General features: G+C 42.3%; 1 protein-coding gene across 3 annotated transcripts in view; it reads left to right on the plus strand.

Moving 5' to 3' along the window:
- Nucleotides 1-24,575, plus strand: part of dclk1a (doublecortin-like kinase 1a) — a 161,645-nt gene that overhangs the window by 57,112 nt on the left and 79,958 nt on the right. For all 3 annotated transcript variants that reach the window (XM_055636827.1, XM_055636826.1, XM_055636829.1), the window contains exons 4-5: nt 10,599-10,701; nt 21,828-21,947. In XM_055636827.1, the coding sequence (XP_055492802.1) occupies nt 10,599-10,701; nt 21,828-21,947 (223 nt within the window). The remainder of the gene's footprint in view (nt 1-10,598; nt 10,702-21,827; nt 21,948-24,575) is intronic.

The raw sequence follows: 24,575 nt of genomic DNA on the forward strand, positions 1-24,575 counted from the left end.
GGGACACATTTAAAAAATAAGATCAATGTGAACGCATCTCACTCTCCCTCTTCAGTCCCTATTCACTTCCTCCATTATCTTCCTTCTCTCCACCCTCTACCAACCCTTCTCTGCTTCCTCCCCTCACCCCCTCCCTCCCATCTCTTCCATCTCTCCTCCTCCATTACCTCGCCATTCCTCTTCCTACTCCTATCCTCCTCCATTCCCCCTCATCCCCCCGCACTCCCAGGGCCGGTCTTAGGGGGTGCGGGCCCAATCTGAGCAAAACTGAATCTGAGCTGAGAATTTCAACAATTTAAGTCCCAGTTTGTCATTGTCCATTCCACCATATAAAGGTAAAATAATTTTTATAACGGTTGGAGAGGGAGCAATTTATGTTGTGTGAATATGTTGAATAAATCTTCCCCAAGTCTTATCAAATTTAACCAAGGGTTCAACAATGTCACTCCTGTTTTTTCTAAATTTAAACATGATATCATTTCAGAGTACCAATTTGAGTGTGGTCGGAGGGTTAGAGTCTTTCCATTTAAATAAAATAGATCTTCTGGCAATTAATGTGGTAAAAGCAATCAGCCGATGGGCGGAATGGGACAAATGAATAGAATCTAACATCGGTAGCCCAAAAATTGCAGTAATAGGATGAGGTTGTAAATCAATACCTAAAACTACAGAAATAGTATCAAAAATGTATTTCCAATATTTTTCCAAAAGTGGGCAGGACCAAAACATATGGGTCAGTGAGGCCACTTCAGAGTTACATCTGTCACAGGTAGGATTTATATGACCATAAAAACGAGCTAACTTATCTTTTGACATATGAACTCTGTGAACCACCTTGAATTGTATCAGAGCGTGTCTTGCACACATTGAAGAGGTATTGACTAATTGAAGAATCCTCTCCCATTTCTCTATAGATAGAGGTTTGGAGTTCTCTTTCCCAGTCATTGTAAATTTTATCAAATATATATATATTTGTAATTTCAAAATCAACTCATAGTCGTTATTAATCCTTCCTGATAAGGGTTCAAATGTAATGTTTTCCAAGATTTCAGTTTGATGTGGTAGCGGAAAAAAGGGTAGAGTAACCTTAAAAAAATGTCTAATTTGTAAATATCTAAAAAAGTGTGAATTAGGTAAATTATGTTTATTGGAGAATTGTTCGAAAGACATAAAACAACCATCCAAAACCAAATCACGAAAAGCTACTAATCCCTTCCTCTTCCATAACAGAAAGGCTTGATCAGTACTAAAAGGTTGGAAGAGAAAATTAGATAAGATAGGACTCGATAAGATAAAATCATTGTCCAAAAAACTTACAAAAATTGAAACCATATTCGAAATGGATGTCTTATTATTGGGTTAGTCGTATATTTATTCAATCTCGTAATTGTAAAAGGTAACGAGACCCCTAGAATAGAAGCTAATGATAGCGTTCAAGATTGATCCATTCTGGGCATTGGGTATCTTCTAAATCTTTTGTCCAAAACGTTAAATAATGAACATTAACTGCCCAATAATAGAATCTAAGGTTCGGCAATCCCAAACCACCGTCTTTTTTTGATTTCAGTAAGTATCTTTTACTTATTCGGGAATTTTGATTCTGCCATATGTATGAAGAAATTTTGGAATCGATAATATGAAAGAAAGATTTGGCAATAAAAATTGGTATCGTCTGAAATAAATACAAAAATTTAGGTAAGATGAACATTTTAATAGCATTGATTCGGCCGATGAAAGATAAGGACATTGGTGACCATTTAATAAACTGTTGTTTGTTATGGTCAATTAAAGGTGTAAAATTAGCTTTAAATAAATCCTTGTGTTTCTTGGTAATCTTAATACCTAAATAAGTAAAACTTTTGGTAGTCAATCTAAGTGGAAACTGTCCATAATTCCAAACTAGATTGTTTAATGGAAAAAGCTCACTCTTACTAAGATTTAGTTTATAACCAGAGAAACTACTAAATTGATTAAGTAATGCTACTATTGCCGGAATAGATTTCTCAGGGTTAGAAATGAATAATAACAGATCATCTGCATAAAGAGATAGCTTATGTGTCTTATTCCCGCGGACAATACCCAAAAGATTAGGGGATTCCCTAATAACAAAGGTTCCAAAGCAATATCAAACAGTAAAGGACTTAAAGCCCTGTCTAGTACCTCGAAAGAGCCTGAAAAAAGGGGATAGCTGATTATTGGTAAGTACAGAAGCCTGAGGTATATGATATATCAGCTTGATCCAAGAAATAAATTTTGGACCAATCGTAAATTTTTCACGTGTATTGAATAAGTATTCCCATCCTACTCTATCAAATGCCTTCTCGGCATCAAGTGAAATGACACATTCTGGGGTTTTATTTGATGCTCTATATACGATATTCATTCATCTGCTAACGTTAAAGTATGAGTGACGATTTTTAATAAAACCTGTCTGATCTTCAGAAATAATTTGCAGTAAAATATTTTCCAATCTCATAGCTAATATTTCGGAAAGAATTTTGGAATCTATATTTAACAGTAATATAGGTCTATATGATGTCACTTCAGTGGCGTCTTTATCTTTTTAAAGAATTAATGAAATAGATGCTCATAAAAGGATTGTGGTCATCTATTCCTTAAAAAGGCTTCTTTAAAAACTTTGTATAGTCAGGGAGACAATAAACTTGAAAAATTCTACTGTGAACCCATCTAAACCGGGAGCTTTACTAGAATTCATTGAAAGGATTGCTTTCTGTATTTCTTTCTCCGTGATGGATTCATCTAACAACAGAGACTCATTATGTGGTAAATTTGGCAAGTTCAGTTTCTTTAAAAACTCATTGGAATCAGTAGGAAATTCTCATTGGCACAGGGAGGTATAAAATTCCTGAAAGGATTTATTAATTTCGTCATGGTCTATCTCCAAACTAAACAGTATAACATGCAGGTACTTTCATTTAAAATAAAATTCTGTGATTATTTCACATGATTTCTCACTGTGTAAAACTCAATATCTGACCAATTTCTGTTTAACACGTTTGGTCTGCCGTGAGCATTTTTCTCTCCCAAAACAGTTCGTTTCTAGCAATATGATCAACAAACCAGACAGCAGTTGGACGGTGTCATGGGAGTAGCAAGCGATTGATAAGATTTGATGGGGCACCCTGAGCTTTTTTGCACTAGTATTAGGGTTAAGTTATTTACTTTAGTTGTTTCTCATATGTTCTCATACAATCTATGAGTATTGTGTTTACACGCCTGTTATGCTGCTGCAAATAAGAATTTAATTGTTCTGTTGTGGGTCCACATGACAATTATACATTCTTGATGACTCTTCACATGCATTTGTGCAATAGAAAACGGGTAACCATTGCACTTTGTGCCAAGTTAAAAAGAGTCAGCAGTTAGTCAGGAAGTGACTACTCACCTCCATAGAGCAACCCTTTGTTAGGTGGCTTCACTAAATGGTGTGGACTCAATATTCCTCCAGAAGTTTGTTTTTTTTGCTCAAGACCTGCAGCATCTACAGTCGCTTGTGATTTAATACTTGTTCTGCTGCGATCTAACTAATGGATGACCCATGCTGAAGTACAAGCAGCATTGAAATTCTAATACGACAATTAGCAAGAATATTGAACAACACAGTAACACATAGCTCAGAGGACACTGGGGTTTAATTTTACAAATGCCCCATTTTCACGAAGCAAGTCACTTTTGGCAACGATACAAGTTTTTAAGAAGGCAGTCTTTGCCCTGGCCAATTGAAAATAAATCAGTGGTTAACTGGCAATGTAAACGTGATGGTGTGCCAAAAGCAGCAGGCACCGTGGGAGGAAGGTGGGGGAGAGGGAGATGAATGTGGACGGACAGGGGGTGAAACAAAAAGATAAAGAGCTGGTTTCAGTCCAACAGCAGTACAAAACTTGAAACAGCTGGTCACAGGGCTAAGAGGCTGAAGTGCTTCAGGCTGCTGTTGGACTGAAACCAGCGCTTTATCTTTTTGTTTCACAGAATCACTTCAAGCCCGGTCTCTGCATTATGTGAAACATGAACAGTGATGGAAATGGGGTTTAGTAACCAGAGGTACGCTAAGGTCCGTGGGGCTGAGGTTTGGAAGGGGGGGGGGGTAGATGCTATAGGCCCCCCGTGAGAAATTTTATTTATCTGAAATTGAAGATAGACATAAAGCTGGAGTAACTCAGCAGGACAGGCAGCGCAGCGACTCTGGAGAGAAGACCCTTCTTCAGACTGAACTGAACTCTCGTCGGTGAGAATACTTGTGATTGTCTGAAGAAGGAGCTGGCCAAATTCGGAGTGGGAAGAGCTGTGGTGGCGCGCGGCTGCGACCCGACTTTTGGCGTTCGGAGGCACCGGCCGCAGACCCTGTGGACGGGAACATCGGGAGCTTGCAGGTCCCTGGTGGGAGACCGCTTTTCCGAGCTCCGCAACGGTGACTTCTCCCACTGGAATCGCGGGTTTAAGGACATGGAGCCGGGGCCTAACATCGCCCCGCGTGGCTTAAACGGCTTCAGGACTTACCATCGCCCGCCAGGGGCCTTTAACATCTGAGCCCCAGTTCACCTCGACACTGCAGTTTGACTGCTGGACCGCGGGAGAAGGAACAAAGGGAAGAGATAAAGACTTTGCCTTCCATCTCAGTGAGGAGATGTTGGAGACTCACTGTGATGGATGTTTATGTAAACTGTGTTAAGTGTGGGTCTTGGATTGTTTTGTAGTGTAAAAACCTGTAGAAATGATATTTAGTTCAAACCTAGGTTTGAATGTCAATAAATTGCATTCTATTCTAAATTGCATTCTATTGTATAACTACTTGTTAACTACTGGCTGTTAACAAGTGCTAACAGTTGTAGTTAACAAACCGTTTGTGTCTGAAACTTAAAAGTTGGACCTCAAAGGTAATAATCTCTGGATTCCTACCAGTGCCACGTGATAGTCACAGTAGAAATAGGAAGATATTTCAGATGAATACGTGGCTTGAAAAATGGTGAAAGGGGAGGGATTCAAATTTCTAGGACATTGGAACCAGTTCTGGGGGAGGTGGGACCAGCACAAACAGGACGGTCTGTACCTGGGCTGGAATGGAACCAATGTCCTTGGGGGAGTGTTTGCTAGTGCTGTCAGGGAGGATTTAAACTAATGTGGCAGGGGGATGGGAGCATGAGCAGAGAGACAGAGGAGTGTAAAATGAGGGTTGAAGCAATAGGTAGCAAAGTGAAAAGTAAAAGTGGCAGGCAGACAAATCCAGGGCAAAAATCTTTTCAACATAATTGTATAAGGGGTAAGAGTGTTGTAAATAAAACCTGAAGGCTTTGTGCCTCAATGCAAGGAGCATTCATAATATGGTGGACGAGTTGAATGTGCAGATAGTTATTAATGAATATGATATAGTTGGGATCAGGATACATGGCTCCAGCGTGACCAAGGCTGGGAGCTGAACATCCAGGGATATTCAATATTCGGGAGGGATAGACAGAAAGGAAAAGGAGGCGGGGTAGCGTTGCTGGTTAGAGAGGAGATTAACGCAATAGAAAGGAAGGGCATTAGCTTGGAGGATGTGGAATCGATATGGGTAGAGCTGCGAAACACTAAGGGGCACTAGTGGCAGTTGTGTACAGGCCACCTAACAGTAGTAGTGGAGTTGGGGATGGAATCAAACAGGAAATTAGAAATACGTGCAACAAAGGTAAAACATTTATTATGGGTGACTTCTATCTACATATAGATTGGGTGAATCAAGTTGGCAGGGGTGCTGAGGAAGAGGATTTTTTGGAATGTATGCAGGATAGTTTTCTAAACCAACATTTAGAGGAACCAACAAGAGAGCAGGCTATTCTAGACTGGGTATTGAGTAATGAGGAAGGGTTAGTTAGCAGTCTTGTTGTGCGTGGCCCCTTGGGCAAGAGTGACCATAATATGGTTGAGTTCTTCATTAGGATGGAAAGTGACTAATAGAAACCCAATGATTCACAGCACAATACGAATTTGGACACAAATAAAATCCTCTTAAATTAAGAAATCTTTCGCTTCTTTCACCGATAACTACCAACCCCGCATTTAAGCCATCGACTATTGACAAAATATTTACTCTCTGGGAATGATTAGGAATTAAGACTTTGGAAGATTTGTATGAAGCGGGAAATTTTTTACCATTCCAAGATTTACAGCTTAAATACAATTTGGAAAGAAACCAATATTTTAGATATTTACAAACTCGAGACTATTTGAAAAAACATTCAAAAGATATTATTTTAAATATAGGCATATAAGAAAAGAATGGGAAAAATTGTCCCATATTGTCTATAGAAATCCCCAAGGACAAATGGGAAGATTACTTGTTATATATACATAAATGTTCGATCAACGTTGGACACGTATTGATCTAATTTAAAATTGTACACAGATTATATTACTCAAAAACAAAATTATTTTTTTCCAAATGTCTCTCCTATCTCTGATAAGTGCCTAACTAAAGAGGCAACAATAGCACATTAATTTGTTTCCTGTGCAAAATTTCAGAAATTTTGGAAGGATATTTTTGAAAGCTTTTCAAAAATATTTAAATTAAGATTGGACACAAAAACAGAATTGATTAATTTCGGAACAATGAGAGCCTGTTCCGAACTAACTACATTTCAAAGATGTTTATTAAACTACGGTTTGATAACGGTAAAAAAACGTATACTTCAATTTTGGAAAGACGCGCCTATCCCAACATTTAAAATGTTGATTACAAATATGTCATCCTTTTCATGTCATCCATTACAAATGTCGCCCATTACAAATAAACGGGTCCTTTTCAGAATGGCAGGTAGTGACTAGTGGGGTACTGCAAGGCTCAGTGTTGGGACCCCAGCTATTTACAATATATATTAATGATTTGGACGAGGGAATTGAATGCAACATCTCCAAGTTTGCAGATGACATGAAGCTGGGGGGCAGTGTTAGCTGTGAGGACGATGCTAGGAGGCTGCAAGGTGACTTGGATAGGTTAGGTGAGTGGGCAAATGCATGGCAGATGCAGTATAAAATGTGGATAAATGTGAGGTTATCCACTTGGGTGGCAAAAACAGGAAAGTAGACTTTTATCTGAATGGTGGCCGATTACGAAAAGGGAAGATGCAACAAGACTTGGGTGTCATGGTACACCAGTCATTGAAGGTAGGCATGCAGGTGCAGCAGGCAGTGAAGAAAGCGAATAGTATGTTAGCATTCATAGAAAAAGGATTTGAGTATAGGAGCAGGGAGGTGCTACTGCAGTTGTACATGGCCTTGGTGAGAGCACACCTGGAGTATTGTGTACAGTTTTGGTCTCCTAATCTGAGGAAAGACATTCTTGCCATGGAGGGAGTACAGAGAAAGTTTACCAGACTGATTCCTGGGATGGCAGGACTTTCATATGAAGAAAAACTGGATAAACTTGTACTCGCTAGAATTTAGAAGATTCAGGGGGGGTCTTATAGAAACGTACAAAATTCTTAAGGGGTTGGACAGGCTAGATGCAGGAAGATTGTTCCCGATGTTGGGGAAGTGGAATTCTCTGCCACAGAAAGTAGTTGAGGCCAGTTCATTGGCTATATTTAAGAGAGAGTTAGATGTGGCCCTTGTGGCTAAAGGGATCAGGGGGTATGGAGAGAAGGCAGGTACAGGATACTGAGTTGGATGATCAGCCATGATCATATTGAATGGTGGTACAGGCTCGAATGGCCTACTCCTGCACCTATTTTCTATGTTTCTATGATGGTTGTGCAGCGGTTGTTAGCCATGTTCGTTTTAAAAAAAAATCCGGATGGGGAATGTTTTTTTTAAATTTATTTATTTTTTTACTTTTTTATTTTTATTAGAAATAGACATATTATAGTAAAAAAACAAAATTCATATACATCAGTCATACATTATTAACATTTTCAATTGTCGATTACTTCTGCTTCTAGTTTTTTTTTATATAGAAAAAGAGAGAAAGAGAGAAAAAAGAGTTGCAAATATCAAAAAAAAACAAAAAAGGTGGAATAGATTACTTATAATATGTCATTGGAGATAGGTTCGTAGATTATAAAGTATGACTTTTCATCTAATCCTGAGTTCAAGTTTCAGTTGGGTTTTCGTGCTGGGCCAATCTATCCCGTCAGATAATTAATGAATGGAGCCCATATTTTATCAAAAAGTTCTTGTTTGTCCATTAAGACAAGTCTAATTCTTTCTAGATATAGGGTCTCCGACATTTCCACAATCTACATTTTAATTGTGGGGGTCGTAGGGCCTTTCTAAAATTTTAATATTAATTTTTTCCCGGTTATTATACTGTAGTCGAAGAAATTTCTTTGTCTTGTTAAACTTTGCTCTGATATTCCAAGTATTATTAATTTTGAGTTTGGATCCAGTTTTGTATTAATAACTTCTGAAATTACTTCAAAAATATCAGTCCAGAAATGTTTAATTTTTATACAATTTGCAAACGTATGTGTTAAATTAGCATCTAGATGTAGACATTTATCACAAATAGGAGAGATTTGTGGGAAGATTTTATTTAGTTTTATTTTAGAGTAGTGTAATCTATGTAAGACTTTAAATTGTATTAAAGCATGTCTGGCATTTAACAAACATTGATGCATATGTTGTAAACTTTCGTCCCACAAATCTTTCGTTATAGGATCACCTAATTCATTTTCCCATGTGTGTCTATATGGTTCCGTCGGTGGTACCTCGTTGTTTAGGAGGGTGTTATAAATATAAGCTATTAATTTTTCAGTGTTAGGATGCTTGTTCAAACATTCATCAAGGATTTCTGGTTCCCTAGTCCTGTGGACTTGTGTGTTAGATTTAACATAATCTCTAATTTGTAGATATCTGAAAAAATTATTTGAGTGCAGTCCATGATTCTGTTGTAACTCCTGAAATGAAAGAAAAGTGCCTTTCCCATAAAGATGTCCAATCTTTTTAATTCCATAATTTTTCCATTGTGTGAAACCCTTATCCAAAAAGGATGGTTTGAATAAGGGATTATTTACAATGGGAAGGCATAGTGGTATATTATTCAATTTTAAAACTTTTTTAAATTGTTTCCAAATTCGTATTCCACTATGTATTATGGGGTTTTCCCTATAGGTTTTTTTTGTGCAGTTTTGTGGTAGCAAATATGATCGGTCCAATTTCAAAAGGTAAACAGTCTTCCTTTTCCATCCTTAACCAATCTGGTTGTCGATCCATTTCTTCCAGCCAGAAATTCATGTTTTTAATATGGACTGCCCAAAAATAAAACAAGAAATTTGGCAAAGCCAAACCTCCATTTATCTTTGACTTACATAAATGTTCTTTACTTATTCTATGATTCTTATAATCCCAGATAAAACTTGTAACAATGGAGTCGACTTTTTTGAAAAAGTTTTTGGGATATATATCGGGATTAATTGAAATAGGTACAGTAGTCGCGGTAAGAAGATCATTTTTATAGCATTAATTCTACCAAGCATTGAAATGGGAAGTGTTTTCCAGTATTGAATATTCTTGTGTAGTTTATTCAGTAAGGGTGGAAAATTTAGTTTAAATAAAGAGGTATATGTCTTAGTTACATAGATTCCTAAGTATTTAATGACATCTTTATTTAACAAAGCAAATTCGTATTTCCGTACGAAATTCGGAACATTAGGGCGGGGCCCCCCTTAGGAGCAGGGCCCAATTGGGAGCTATCGGTCCAATTGGCTTAAGGCCGGCCCTGAGCACTCCCTCCCCCTCCTTTTCACCCTCCCTCTTCTTTCCCCTCCCCCACTCCCTCCCTCACCTCTCCCTCCCTCACCTTTCCCCTACCCTCAGCCACTTCCTCCCTGCATAACCCCTCACCCTCCCTGCTCCCCCACACCTCCCCTCCCCCCTATCCCACCCTCCCACAATGAAAATATCCTTGTCCCGGGTGCCGCTCCTCTCCCTCCCCGCGGGCCCGATGCTGCTCCTTGGGGCAGCGGCTGTTCAGGAGGGGGGGGGGAATGGTCCGAGCGGCGTGGAGCCGGGGGAGGGGGAGGGAGAGGCCGAGGCGCTGCCTTGGGCGGGGGTGGGGCAGGGCATTGGGCAAGGGGGGCACTGTCTTTAATCAAAAATGCAAAATGTCAATAACTTTTAAAATATGGCATCAATGTGAAGGAAACATTTTTCATACCGCAGGACAATGATGAGTAAGGTGGTGCAACAATTGTAGCACTATAGTGAACCATTTTTGCGCAAATATAGGGAGAAATTTAGAAATATAGAAACAACAAACAAGATGAAAGTTTAGAAATATATATATAATATAGAATAGACAGATAGATAGATAGATAGATAGATAGATAGATAGATAGATAGATAGATAGATAGATAGTCTTTTCGCTGATTGGATAGCAGGCAACAACAAAAGCTTTTCACTGTACCTTGGTACACATGACAATAATGAACAAAACTAAACTAAAACTGATGGTCTTGTGCATTCTCCCTATCTATTCCCCTCATGATTTTATACACCTGTATATGATCACCCCTCAACCTCCTGCACTCCAAGGAATAAGAACCAGGTTTCTGTACCGGTGTGGCTGCTGGAATTTCTCAGATGTGTTCATGTTCTTCCTCTGCAGGTGATGTGCCTTCAGGATTTTTTTGGTGATGATGACATATTTGTTGCCTGTGGACCCGAGAAGTTCCGCTATGCACAAGATGACTTCTCACTGGATGAAAATGGTGAGTTTCCCTCAGCATGCAAACTGAGAGCAGACTATTTTCTAAATGGAGAGACAATTCAGAAATCGGAGGTGCAAACGACTTGGGAGTGCTGGTGCATGATTCTCAAACAGTTAATTTGCAAGTCGAATCAGTGGTAAAGAAGGCAAATTCCTTCTTTATTTCAAGAGAACTAGAATATTAAAACAGGGATGTAACGCTGAGTTTATAAGGCACTGGTCAGACTGCATTTGGAGTATCATGAGCAATTTTGGGATCCCATATCTGAGGAAGGATGTGCTGGCATTGGAGAAGGTTCAGAAGAGGTTTATCAGAATGTTCCAAGGAATGATTGGGTTAACGGGTATGACGAGTGTTTGACGGCACTGGGCCTGTACTCACTGGAGTTTAGAAGGATGAGGGGGTACCTCATTGAAATGTAATTAATAGGAAAAGACCTGGATAGAATGAATGTGGACAGGATGTTTTCACTAGTGGGAGAGTCTATAGCAGCGTTTCTCAATCGGGGCTCTGCGAGAGGTCGCTAGGGGTTCCGAGAAATAGTGATAAATAGGTTAATCATATGTAAACGCATTTTTGTCATTTTTGTGTTTAATTTCATATTCGTAATTTTATTATACACGTATGGCATTTGTAGCGACGTCTATTTAGCATATTTAGCGACATCATATTTAACGGCGTCTATACGGCACCAGTGTGAAACAGCTTTTATTGATCAGTGGAGAGGAGCTGTACGTGACTGATTCGTGTATCATCAAGTGACTCACTCGAGTACAGTCGCATGCATGGTCACCATCAGTCCTGTCTGTGCTTCCTGGCGTGCAGGTATTGTCCCTCATTCACCCATATTATTTAGTCATTTTTACCCATCATTTAGGGATGTCATATGAATTTTAAAAATTTAAGTATGTTTATGTTTATTTTTGTTAGCTTATGAAAAGATTATTTATGTATGTTTTTGTTAGTTTAGGAAAAGTTTATGTGTGTCTTGTCTCACTCTCTGTCTCTCTCTCTCTCCCTCCTCCAAAGTTAGTTCTGTTGCCTTCATTTGCAGTTTTGAACAAGCAGTTTGATTTCAGGTTTTTTTTTTTGCATTGTCAATAATCTTGAGAAAAACGTAAGTTTTTTTTTGCTTAAACCCGTTATCAGAAAAATATATTATGGTTGCCTTATCTATACTATTACTAAAACTCTCATCTTGACCACTTCCAGTCAGCATTGTAATTAAATTTGTGCAAAAACGCTACATTATATCGCTAGGATTTTTCGCTACCTTTATCGCCGTTCTCCTCTGCTCCAAGCGCACCAAGTTTTTTTCCGATCGGTGAAATAATAGAAACGTTATGTAGGTTTAAAAAATTGTGAGATCAGCAGATTGATCATCTTGCCTGTCAGTCACCATGAAGGTAACGCCCCTTCCGGGGGCAAGGAGAATAAAGCCCGTGAGTGTGTGTGTCGCGCTCAGGCAGGAGGTCGCGCTCAGGCAGAGGTCGCGTTCAGTCCAGAGGTCGCGCTCATTTCGGAAGTCGCGCCCAGTCCAGAGGTCATGCTCAGTCCAGAGGTCACGCTCAGTCCAGAGGTCACGCTCAGTCCAGAGGTCACGCTCAGTCCAGAGGTCGCGCTCAGTCCAGAGGTCGGAAGTCATGCTCAGTCCAGAGGTCGCGCTCAGTCCAGAGGTCGCGCTCATTCCAGAGGTCGCGCTCATTCCAGAGGTCGCGCTCATTCCAGAGGTCGCGCTCAGGCCAGAGGTCACGCTCAGGCCAGAGGTCACGCTCATTCCAGATGTCACGCTTGGTCCAGAGGTCACGCTCAGTCTAGAGGTCGAGCTCAGTCCAGAAATCGGACCTGTCCAGAAGTCAAACCTGAGTCCAAGGCTGCACTCAGTCCAGAAGTCGGGCGTGAGTATAATCAAGAGAGTTGTACTGTCGTACGTCCCGGATGTGTGTGTGTGTGTGATGGAGGGTGTATGTGTGTGAGAGAGAGATGGACAGTGTGTGTTTGTGAGTGTGTGAGTGTGAGAGATGGTGTGGCTGTGTGAGATGTAAGGTGTGTGTGTGTGTAAGATGGAGGGTATGTGTGTGTGTGAGAGATGGAGTGTGTGTGTGTGAGATGGAACGTGTGCGTGTGTGTGTGTGTGTGTGTGTGTGTATGAGATGGAGGGTGTGTGTGATGGATGGAGGGTGTGAGTGTGTGTGTGTGATGCAGGGTGTGTGTGAGAGAGAGATGGGTGTTTGTGTGAGATGGAGCGTGCGTGTGTATGAGATGGTGGGTGTGCATGTTTGTGTGAGATGGAGGATGTGTTTGTATGAGGTGGACAGTGTGTGTGTGTGTGCGATGGAGGGTGTGTGTGTGTGATGGAGGGTGTGTGATGGATGAGTCCACCAGCCGTGAGTGAGTGAACTGTGAATCCACCAACCGTGAATGAGTGAACTGTGAGTCTACCAGTCGTGAGTCACTGGACTGTGAGTCCAGCAGCCGTGAGTGAGTGAACTGTGAGTCCAGCAGCCGTGAGTGAGTGAACTGTGAGTCCACCAGTCATGAGTGACTGAACTGTGAGGTGGACGGTGTGTGTGTGTGTGATGGAGGGTGTGTGTATGTGTGTGTGATGGAGGGTGTGTGATGGATGCGTCCACCAGCTATGAGTGAGGGAACTGTGAGCCCACCAGCCGTGAGTGAGTGAACTGCGAGTCCACCAGCCGTGAGTGACTGAACTGTGTCCACCAGCCGTGAGTGACTGAACTGTGTCCACCAGCCGTGAGTGACTGAACTGTGTCCACCAGCCATGAGTGAGTGGACTGTGAGCCCACCAGTCGTGAGTGAGTGAACTGTGAGGTGCACGGGTGTGTGTGTGTGTGATGGAGGATGTGTGTGTGATGGAGGGTGTGTGTGTGATGGAGGGTGTGTGATGGATGAGTCCACCAGCCGTGAGTGAGTGAACTGTGAGTCCACCAGTCATGAGTGATTGAACTGTGAGGCCACCAGCCGTGATTGACTGAACTGTGTCCATGAATCCATTCGGCCCACAATGTCCATACTAACCCTCTGGAAACCAGTCCCTTCGGCCCACAACACCCATACTCAAACTTCAGATAGCCCTGCCCCCCACTGGCCACCAATATTGGAATTGGGGAAGAGGTGGAATATTGCATTGGGGGACCAGCCATCCCATGTGAAAATGGGACCCAACGGGTTCCACTTAGTTTAGTGAACTTTAAGTTTATGAAATAGATAGAAAGAGATGAATAAAGATTTATAATAATTTTTATCTAGGGGTTCCCTGAGACATGAGGGTTTAAGGATTCCGCAAGGGTAAAAAGATTGAGAAACGCTGGTCTATAGCCTCTGAATAAAAGGACATACCTTCAGAAAGGAGGAGAAGATTATTTGGTCAGAGGGTGGTGAATCTGTGGATTTCATTGCCACAGACGGTTTTGGAGGCCGTCATTAGATATTTTTAAGGTGGAGATTGACAGATTCTTGATTAGTAAAGGTGTCAGGGGTTATGGGAGAAGGCAGGAGAATTGGGTTAAGAAGGAAACATAGATCAGCCATGGTTGAATGTTGGAGTAGACTCGATAGACTGAATGGCCTTATTCTGCTCCTACAACTAATGAACTTATGAAGCTTTCCAAAATAGACCAAATGTTTGAGTAAATTGTCAGATAATCCGAGGACAAGTGCAGGATTTTGACAGTGTTATTCCCCCAACCCAACCCATTGAGAACACGACTCATTCTAATGGAGGCAGCTAGATTGAAAGAATTTTGTTCGTTTTGTTTGCTCTATTCTGTTAATATCTGTGAGTAAGGCCAAGATTCTTAGTTCATTAGTTAATTGACAAAATTATTCTGATTAACAATGCAGGGCATATCAACAGTACTATAATAAAAGCAATGTAAACATTTTAGATTTCAGAACTATATGCAGTTCTCCCTGTGGTCACGTGGGTTTTCTCTGGGTTCTCTCGTTTTCTTCCACATCCCAAAGATGTGCAAGTTTATACGTTAATTCGCTCTCTGAAAATGTGTCTCCTAATGTGCAGGGAGTGGATGAGAAAGTGGGATAACATAGAACTAGACATGAGAGCACAGCAACCAAGCCCAAGGGAGCACAGCGACCGAGGGGGGGAGTCCAAGGGGTTGTCCCCCCTCCTATGGTTGGGAGCTTTCGCATATTTCAGCATGAAATTGTGCAATCTGGTGCATACTGTAGCGAGTCTTTTAACTTACACTTGAATGCAACATTTATGGTTTAAATTGGATTAGGTATGAATAGGTTAGGCTAAATTACATTCAAAGACTTTATTGTCATTCAAAAATACACCAACAAATGCAAATCTGAACAAATATTTGTTGTATCTGGCTCACCGTACAACATAAAATAACAAAAGGATAAAATAGATAAAAAGATAAAATAGATAAAAAGATAAAATAGATAATAGTGGTGGCACATTATATGGAATTCAAGAGTCTGATGGCTCGGAGGAAGAAGCTGTTGCAAAACCTGTCCGTTCTGCTCCTTATACTGCAATACCTTTTGCCCGAGGGCAGCAGAGTGAACAGTCCGTGATGGAGATGTGTGGGGTCTTTTATAATGCTGTTGGCCTTGGCCAAGCAACGTTTGCATGCAATGTCCCAGATTGAAGGAAGAGAAGTCCCGATGATTTTTTCAGCCGTCCTCACCACTGTCTGCATGGATTTCTAGTCAGAGGCTTTGCAGTCCCCAAACCAGGCAGAGATGCGGCTGGTCAAAATGGGGAGGTGAGCTCTTATCATCCGGCGCAGAAAGTCCAAACGCTGCTGCACTCTCTTAACTAGTGATGTGATGTTTTGTGACCAGGTCAGACTGTTCATGGTCTGCACCCCCAGGAACTTAGTGCTACTGACCAACTCCACATCAATGTCATTAATGTGTAGCGGTGTATGACTCTGCCGGTTTCTCCTGAAGTCAACGATGACCTCCTTTGTTTTGTCAACATTCAGGATCAGATTGTTCATGCTGCACCAATCCACCAGTTGTTTCACCTCCTCCCTGTAAGCCAGTTCATTGTCGTCCCAGATAAGTCCCACCACTGTTGTGTCATCTGCGTACTTCATGATGTGGTTTGTACTAAACCTGGCAAAACAGTTGTGGATCATCAGGGTAAACAGCAGTGGACTCAGGACGCAGCCCTGATGGGAGCCGGTGCTCAGAAAGATGATGTTGGAGGTGTTGTTTCCAACCCGCACTGACTGGGGTCTGTCAGTGAGGAAGTCCAGTAGCCAGTTACATAAGGGGGTGCTGAGGCCCAATCAACCCAATTTGCTTACCAAGTACTGAGGGATGATTGTATTGAACGCTGAACTAAAGTCCACGAACAGCATTCGCACATATGTGTTCTTCTACTCTAGATGTTCCAGGCTCAGGTGGAGTACGGAGGATATGGCATCCTCTGTGGAGCGATTTGGCCTGTAAGCAAACTGGGACGGGTGAAGTGTGGAGGGGAGTCTGGAGGTAATATGGTCCCTGACCAGCCTCTCGAAGCACTTCATCATTATGGGAGTGAGTGCAACAGGGCGGTAATCGTTGAGACATGTTATTGTGGATTTATTTGGCACTGGTATGATGGTGGCAGTCTTGAAACATGATGGGACAACAGCCTGGTTCATCGAGATGTTGAAGATGTCAGTGAGGACATGTGCCAGCTGATCAGCACATTGCCTGAGCACCCGACCTGGTATGTTATCAGGGCCTGCCGCCTTCCGTGTGTTCACTCCTTTTTGGGTCCTCCAGACATCCACTGTATCAAGACTGAGTGCCTGTTCATCACAGTGAGGAATACCTTTCCTCACAGGGGTGTTGTTGAATGCCTCGAACCGTCCAAAATATTTATTGAGTTCATTGAGGGAATTTATGTTGTCTTCACAGGGTGGTGGAGCAGTCTTATAGTCCGTGATGGTTTTTATTCCCTGCCACATGCGCCTGGTGTTCATGGGGTCATGAAAGAAGCTCTGGATTTTCTGACCATGGGCACGCTTTGTCAGCCTGATGACTCGGTTCAGGTTGGCTCTTGTGGATCTGAGTGCCACCAAGTTACCGGATTTGAATGCGGCATTTCATGTCTGCTCCACGTAACTCGGGGGTCATCCAGGGTTTCTGGTTGGCCCGTATAGATGGTCTTGGTGACACAGACATCCTCTATGCACTTCTCCATGTAAGCAGACACAGTCGCAGCATACTCCTCCAAATTACATTCCTAATTACATTCCATAGTAGAGCCAAACTCTGATCAACAGGTGCAGCACACGAATGACCTTAGCATATTAATGTATGGAAATCAGATTATAATTCATGTTGTTATGCATATATATAGAGAGAAAAACTAAACATAGAAACAAAGCAAGAGGAGTCGGACTTCCATCACGGTTCTGCACAAATAAATTAATCAACCTTGCCCTTTGACTAAAGAAACGAGACGGAAATAATGCCACATATTCAACCAAGTACATGGTTCAATGAAATGTAGATGTATATGTAAAATTGTCTTATGACAGAACCCCAGTGCTGCTAAATGTTCAAAAGTTCGATCTTTAATCATCAATTCCATCATCAAGGTTCACTTTATCAAATCTGTGAAATTTGCTCTGAATGGACTCTGGGTCTTAATTTTATGTCCATGAATCTCTTAACCTGAGCATGTTCTTTGTTGCAACTGGATGTTGCCCTGCGAGGTGCATTAATCACTCAATTCCTTTGGTGTGTAAGACTTTAAAGCTATTCCAACTCACCACTAAATTGTATTGGTAGTTGGGAGAGTGACCCCTACTGTTGACTAGCAAGAATAGGTGAGGAGTCATAGCGATAGTGGTGATAACTAGTATATGCGATAGATTGAATTGAATTTCCTTTATTGTCATTCAGACCTTACGGTCTGAACGAAATGCGATAGATATATACAGTTGGCGCTCTACTGCTATGGGGTTGCAGTGGAAACGGCCACAAAATGTCCCCAATTATAAATACAATATAATCAGCCTGGGAATGACACCAAACAGAAAAAACTCATGCCGCGTCACAATGTGCGATCCTTGGTGAAATACAGCTGAATTAAGTATTGATGGCTGTCCTTAATAGGGGCCAATTTGCAAAGCTAACCTCTCATCCGGTCTTGATGGCTCGTCAAATCAGGAGGGTTGTATTTGAAAGAAGGGTCAGGAAGAAACAGCTTGACAAGTCAACAAATTGTGTTCTGTGTTCAACACAGTAAGGTAAGGTACGATAGACACCTGAGCAGCATTGATATGCAGGGGAATCTTGGTGTCCAATTTCATGGCGCTCTGAAGGTGGCAGCACAAGTAGATAAGGGGGTAATGAAGGCTTATGGTATACTCGCATTTATTGCTAGGGGTATTGAGTATAATGGTCAGGAAGTCATGATGCAGCTCTACATGACTTAGGTCAGACCACATTTGGAGTATTCCATGCAGTTCTGGTCACCCCATTACAGAAAAGATGTGAGGGCTTTGGAGTGGGTGCAGAGGAGCTATGCCAGAATGCTGCCTGGATTAGAGGGTTCGAGCTACAGGGAGAGATTGGATAGACTTGGATTGTTTTCTCTGGCATGTCAGATTTTGAGGGGAAATATTATGGAAGTGTATAAAATTATGAGGCATAATATAGGGAAAGGGTAGACAATCAGAATTGTTTTCCCAGAGTGGAAATGTTCAACATTAGAGGGCATAGCTATGTGAGAGGGGGAAAGTGTATTGGAGATGTGTGGGGCAAGTTTTTTTACACAGAGGGTGGTGGAGGTCTGGAACACGCTGCCAGGGGTGGTGGTGGAGGCAGATTAGATGGCGGTGTTTAAGAGACTTTTAGATAGGCACATGGAAGTGCAGGGAATAGAGGGATATGAATCTTGTACAGGCAGATGAGATCAGTTTAACTTCGTATCATGTTTGGCACAAACATTGTGGGCCAAAGGGCTCATTCTTGTGCTGTACTGTTTTATGTTCTCTGTTAAATGCAAGTATTTCAGGAATCTTACCCTTGTTCGGCACAGACATTAAGGGTGAGACGTGGAACACGTTGGAATGAGGCAGGCTCATCAGTGTTTTGGAGTTTTGCATGTCGTGAGCGGGGGAGAGGGGAAAGGGAGAGAGGGAGAAGGGGAGAGGGGGAGGGGGAGAAGGGGAAGGGAGAGGGGAGAGAGAATGCAAGAGGAGGAAAGGGAGAGGGGGAAGGGGAGCGGAGGAGAGGGTAAAAGGGAGAGGGGGAGAGGGAGAAGAGGAAAGGGAAGGGAGGGGAAAGGGGAGAAGGAGAGGGGTGGAGGGAGGGAGAGGAGGAGGGAGTAGGGGAGAGGGGGGGGGAGAGGGAGAGAGGGGGGGAGGGGGAGGGGGGACACAGGGGGAGGGAGAGGGGGAGAGGGGGAGAGGGAGAGAGGGAGGGGGAGGGGGGAGGGGGGAGAGGGGGAAAGGGAGAAGGGGAGGGGGAGAGGGGAAGAAGGGATCACATATCCCAGGAAAAAGACTATGTATTCAAAACATTTTTTGCTTTATTTTGAATTTCCAGCATTTTGGAGATTTTGGTTCCATGAATGTCAAATTGAATCATTAGTACTACAGGTACATTGCCATTTTAAATAGTGTGCGATGGTCTTAAGCCAATCAAATTGCTCGTTCTATACAGGAAACCCGCCGACAGAAAACTATTCTCATTGGTGAGTGTGGAGGAGATCTGGAAGCCTTGGGCGAAATGAATTGTTCATGACTTTCTTTATGTTTTTATTTATTTAAATTTTTATCTTTTTGAGCGTGAGAAATTCTGTGATCAGCGTGAGAGCGTGAGAAGCGTGAAATGCGTGATTCTCACGCTCAATGCATGAGATTTGGCAGCCCTGGTTTGATGGGCAGTGTGTTCTCGGCAGGCCGAAGGGCCTATTTCCATGCTGTATCTTTCAAGTAAATTCAATTCATTGTTCTATAACAAGAGAAACTTCAAGTCTTGGGGTGCACAGAGACTTTCAGAATCCAGATTGTGTAATTATGTAGATTGTACAACCTCCCTTCCATTGACTCCATTTACCCTTCATGCTGTTCCTCGGTCCACTTGTCCAGCTGATAAAAATCTTGTCATTAACCTTTAATAATCAACTTCGCTATCTACGATACCACCCACATTAGTGACATTTGCAAACTTACTAATCATCTTTGAACACTCTGATCCCAAATCGCCAGCATCGATCCATGGCACACAATTCGTCACAGGCCTTCAGTCCACAAAACCACCATCCACCATTACCCACCCTCTGCTTCATAAGATCATGTGATAGTAGAATTAGGCCATTCGGCCCACCAAGCTAATTCATGAACCTTTCCATGAAACCAATTCTCTTTCCAGTTAGCTAGCTCTCCATGGATCTCAATGTGATCTTCCTTTCCAGAACAACCTATTATTTGAATGAATTAATGAATATGTTTAAGTCTATTGGCCAAGTATGTTCACATACAAGGGATTTGCCTTGGTGCTCCACTCACAAGTAGCAACACATGATACAGTAAACCATTAAGAATAAAACATTAAACATTAAAACATTAAGAATAAAACATTATAGTTTAAACATGTGAATGAAATAAAATACCAGAGCAAAAGAAGGCTACAGACTTTTGGTTATTGAGCAGAGCTACTGCTCGTGGACGAAAGCTGTTTTTATGTCTGACTGTGGCGGCTTTGACGGTCCGGAGTCGCCTTCCAGACTGAAGTGCTTCAAAGAGTTTGTGGCCAGGGTGAGAGGGGTCAGAGATGATCTTACCCGCTCGCTTCCTGGCCCTTGTAGTGTACAGTTTGTCAATGGGGAGAAGGTTGCAGCCAACAACCTTCAATTTCGCTCCTGGGATAAATAAAGTTCTATCTTATCGTGTGTGGAACTTTATCAAATGCCTTGCAGAAGTCCATGCAGCTTTGCCATTAACAACATTTTTCATTATTTCTTCAAAAATCTAAATCAGATTAATGATCAGAAATGATCTCCCACATACAAAAACATGCTGACTGTCCCTAATCAGCCTCTGTCTATCCAAATACTCATATATCTTATTTATCGGAATCCTCTCTATCAACTTGCCTACATTAGAAGTTTGGTTCACTGGTTTAGTTCCGTGTTTTTTCTTTGCAGCCCTTCTTAAATAGAGCCACAACTTTGGCCATCTCCAATCTTCTGACATGTCACCTGTGTCTAATGATGATTCATAAATCTCAACCAGGGCTCCTGCAATTTCCTCTCTAGCTTCCCACAGTGTCTTGGGATATATCTGATCATAGGCATATGTCATCAGCTCTAGAGGTCTGGGAAATTGATGGCAGTGCCATCAATTTCCCAGACACTTTATTTTTTTTTACCCTTGGAGAGGTTTATGGATGGGAAAGGTAGAGAGGGACATGGGCCAAACGCGGACATGTGGGACTGGCTTAGATGGGGTATTGCTACATTCTGGCAGAGCTGGAGATCATACATGCACACGGGTCTTTGGAGGCATGGAGTAATGAACATGGAATAATACAGCACAGGAACGGACCCTTCAGCCCACAATGTTTATGCTGAACGTGATGCCTCGTTGATCCAAGATTGTGCCCAAGCCAGGCGAATGTGTGCTGGTCACAGAATACGATCTGCAATCACACTCTACAATCTATTCATTCTTGTAAACCTCTACTCCTGCACACTGTGGACGGCTTGTTTGCACTCAAATATTGTCTTTCCGCTGAATGGTTAGCACACAATAAAAGCGTTCCATTCTACCTTGGTATTCGTAACAATAAACTAAATTAAACAAAACTAAGTTAAACTGATTTCATCTGCCTGTACATGAATTATCTAGATCCCTCTAAAAGCCTCTTAAATAACACTATCGTATCTGCCTCCACCATCGCCCCTGGCAGTGCATTCCAGGCAACCACTGTGTAAAAGAACTTGCCCCGCACATCTCCTTTAAACTTTGTTCCTCTCACCTTGTAGTTATGCCCTCTAGTGTTGAACGTATCCATCCTGGGATAAAGGTTCTGAATGTCAACCCTATCTATGCTTCTCACTCGAGCTCTTTTGTGATTTTGAAATTGCATCTCTTTTATCAATTTCTCTGCATCCACAGAATGTCGGGTTGTGAAGTCTACATCGTACACCAAGGTCCCTGGGACCAGCGGACCAAGCACTGCCATGAAGAGCCCTGGTCCTTCGCGACGCAGCAAGTCTCCGGCTTCTACAGGCTCAGGTATTTGAGGAACCATCCTATAAGTTACTACATCCTATAACACAAGGGCAGCAGGCTCAGTGGTGCAGTGGGTTGAGCTACTGCCTCACAGCGCCAGTGGCCCAAGTTCAATCCTGACCCCAAGTGCTGTTTGTTTGGAGTTTGCTACTGTTATCCCACTTTTTAAGAAAGGCAGGAGGGAGAAAACAGGGAATTATAGACCAGTTAGCCTGACATCGGTGGTGGGGAAGATGCTGGAGTCAATTATAAAAGATGAGACAGCCAAACATTTGGATAGCAGTAACAGGATCGGTATGAAAGGGAAATCATGCTTGACTAATCTTCTGGAATTTAATTAAAGATGTAACTAGGAAAATGGACAAGGGAGAACCAGTGGATGTAGTGTACCTGGACTTTCAGAAAGCATTTCATAAGGTCCCACATAGGAGATTAGTGGGCTAAATTAGGGCACATGATATTAGGGGTAGAGTGCTGACATGGATAGAGAAGTGGTTGGCAGACAGGAAACAAAGAGTAGGGAATAACGGTTCTCGTTCAGAATGTCAGTCAGTGACTAGTGGGGTACCGCAAGGCTCAGAGCTGGGACCACAGCAATTTACAATATACATCAATGATTTGGATGAAGGGATTCAAAGTAACATTAGCAAATTTGCAGAATAGACAAAGCTGGGTGGCAGTGTGAACTGTGAGGAGGTTGCTATGAGAATGCAGGGTGACTTGGACAGGTTGGGGGAGTGGGCAGATGCATGGCAGATAAAGTTTAATGCGGATAAATGTGAGGTTATCCACTTTGGTAGCAAAAAGAGGTAGGCAGATTACTATCTAAATGGCGTCAAGTTGGGGAAAGGGGTAGTACAACGGGATCTGGGGGTCCTTGTACATCAGTCTATGAAAGTAAGCATGCAGGTACCGTATGCAGTGAAGAAAGCGAATGGCATGTTGGCCTTTATAACAAAAGGAATCAAATTTAGGAGTAAAGAGGTCCTTCTGCAGTTGTACAGAGCCCTAGTGAGCACAGCTGGAGTATTGTATGCAGTTTTGATCCCCTAATTTGAGGAAGGATATTCTTGCTATTGATGGAGTGCAGCATAGGTTTACAAGGTTAATTCCCGGGAAGGCGGGACTATCATATGCTGAGAGAATGGAGCAGCTGGGCTTGTACACTCTGGAGCTTAGAAGGATGAAAGGATATCTCATTGAAACATATGATTGTTAAGGGTTTGGACACGCTAGAGGCAGGAAACATGTTCCCGATGTTGGGGCTACAGTTTAAGAATAAGGAATAAGCCATTTAGAACAGAGACGAGGAAACACTTTTCTCACAGAGAGTGGTGAGTCTGTGGAATTCTCTGCCTCAAAGGGTGGTGGAGGCAGGTTCGCTGGATGCTTTCAAGAGCGAGCTAGATAGGGCTCTTAAAAATAACAGAGTCAGGGGATATGGGGAGAAGGCAGGAACGGGGTACTGATTGGGGATGATCAGCCATGATCACATTAAATGGTGGTGCTGGCTCGAAGGGCCGAATGGCCTACTCCTGCACCTATTGCCTATTGTCTATTCTCCCTTTGACTTATTTCTTAGACAGTAGAAATATTAACTTTAAGGTGAGGGGGGATTGATTTAATAGGAACCTGAGGGGTAATTTTTTTACACAAAGGGTGGTGGGTTTATGGAACGAACTGCCGGAGGATGTAGTTAAGGCAGGTACTATCATTAATTTTAAGAAACATTTGGAATGGTACATGGATAGGATAGGGTTAGAAGGATATGTGTCAAGCGCAAGCAGGTGCGACTGTTGTAGGTGGGACATGTTGGCCAGCGTGCGCTAGTTGGGTCTGTTTCCGATCTGTATGACATTATGACTATGACAACAAAGCGCAGCTGCCTTCGTTTCTCTTCACCACCTGGTGTTATCCTAGTGTGGAGAATATATTGGTGTAAATTGAGAACTGAATCCATCTGCTTATTGGTTAATTTAGAACATAGAACAGTAGGAGTACATGAGCAGGCTCTTTGGCCTGTGCTGACCAAGAAGCCAAGGAAAACTAATCACATCTGCCCGCACAAGATCAATATCCCTCCATTCCCAGCACATCTAAAAATCGATTGATTACTGCTGTCATATCTGCCTCCACCACCACCCCTGACAGCACGTTGCAAGCACCCACCATCCTCTGTGTAAAAAAACTTATTCCACGCATCTCCTTTAAACTTTGCCCCTCTCACCATAAAACTATGCCCTCTGGTCTTTGACATTTCCATCCTCGGATAAAGGTTCTAACTGTCTATCTTATTTGTGCCTCTTATAATGTTATATTCTTCTATCAGGTCTCCCCTCAGCCTCCGGTGTTCCAGAGAAAACAATCCCATTTTGTCCTTGTAGCTAATACTACTTAATCCAGGCAACAGTCTTGCAAACCTCTTCTGCACCCTCTCCAAAGCCTCCAAATATAGCCATGCAGCACGGAAACAGGCCCTTCAGCCCAACTAATCCATCGCAACCAATCTAAGTTTGTCCCATTTGTCCCATATCCTTCTAAACCACCACCTTTCTGAGTCATGGCCAACCTGTACATCTTCATTAGTCCTTACCTTCCACCCCATCAGCCATCGCATACAACACATAATCA

The sequence above is a fragment of the Leucoraja erinacea genome, chromosome 6 (assembly GCF_028641065.1).
Source record: "Leucoraja erinacea ecotype New England chromosome 6, Leri_hhj_1, whole genome shotgun sequence".
Lineage (NCBI taxonomy): Eukaryota > Metazoa > Chordata > Chondrichthyes > Rajiformes > Rajidae > Leucoraja > Leucoraja erinaceus.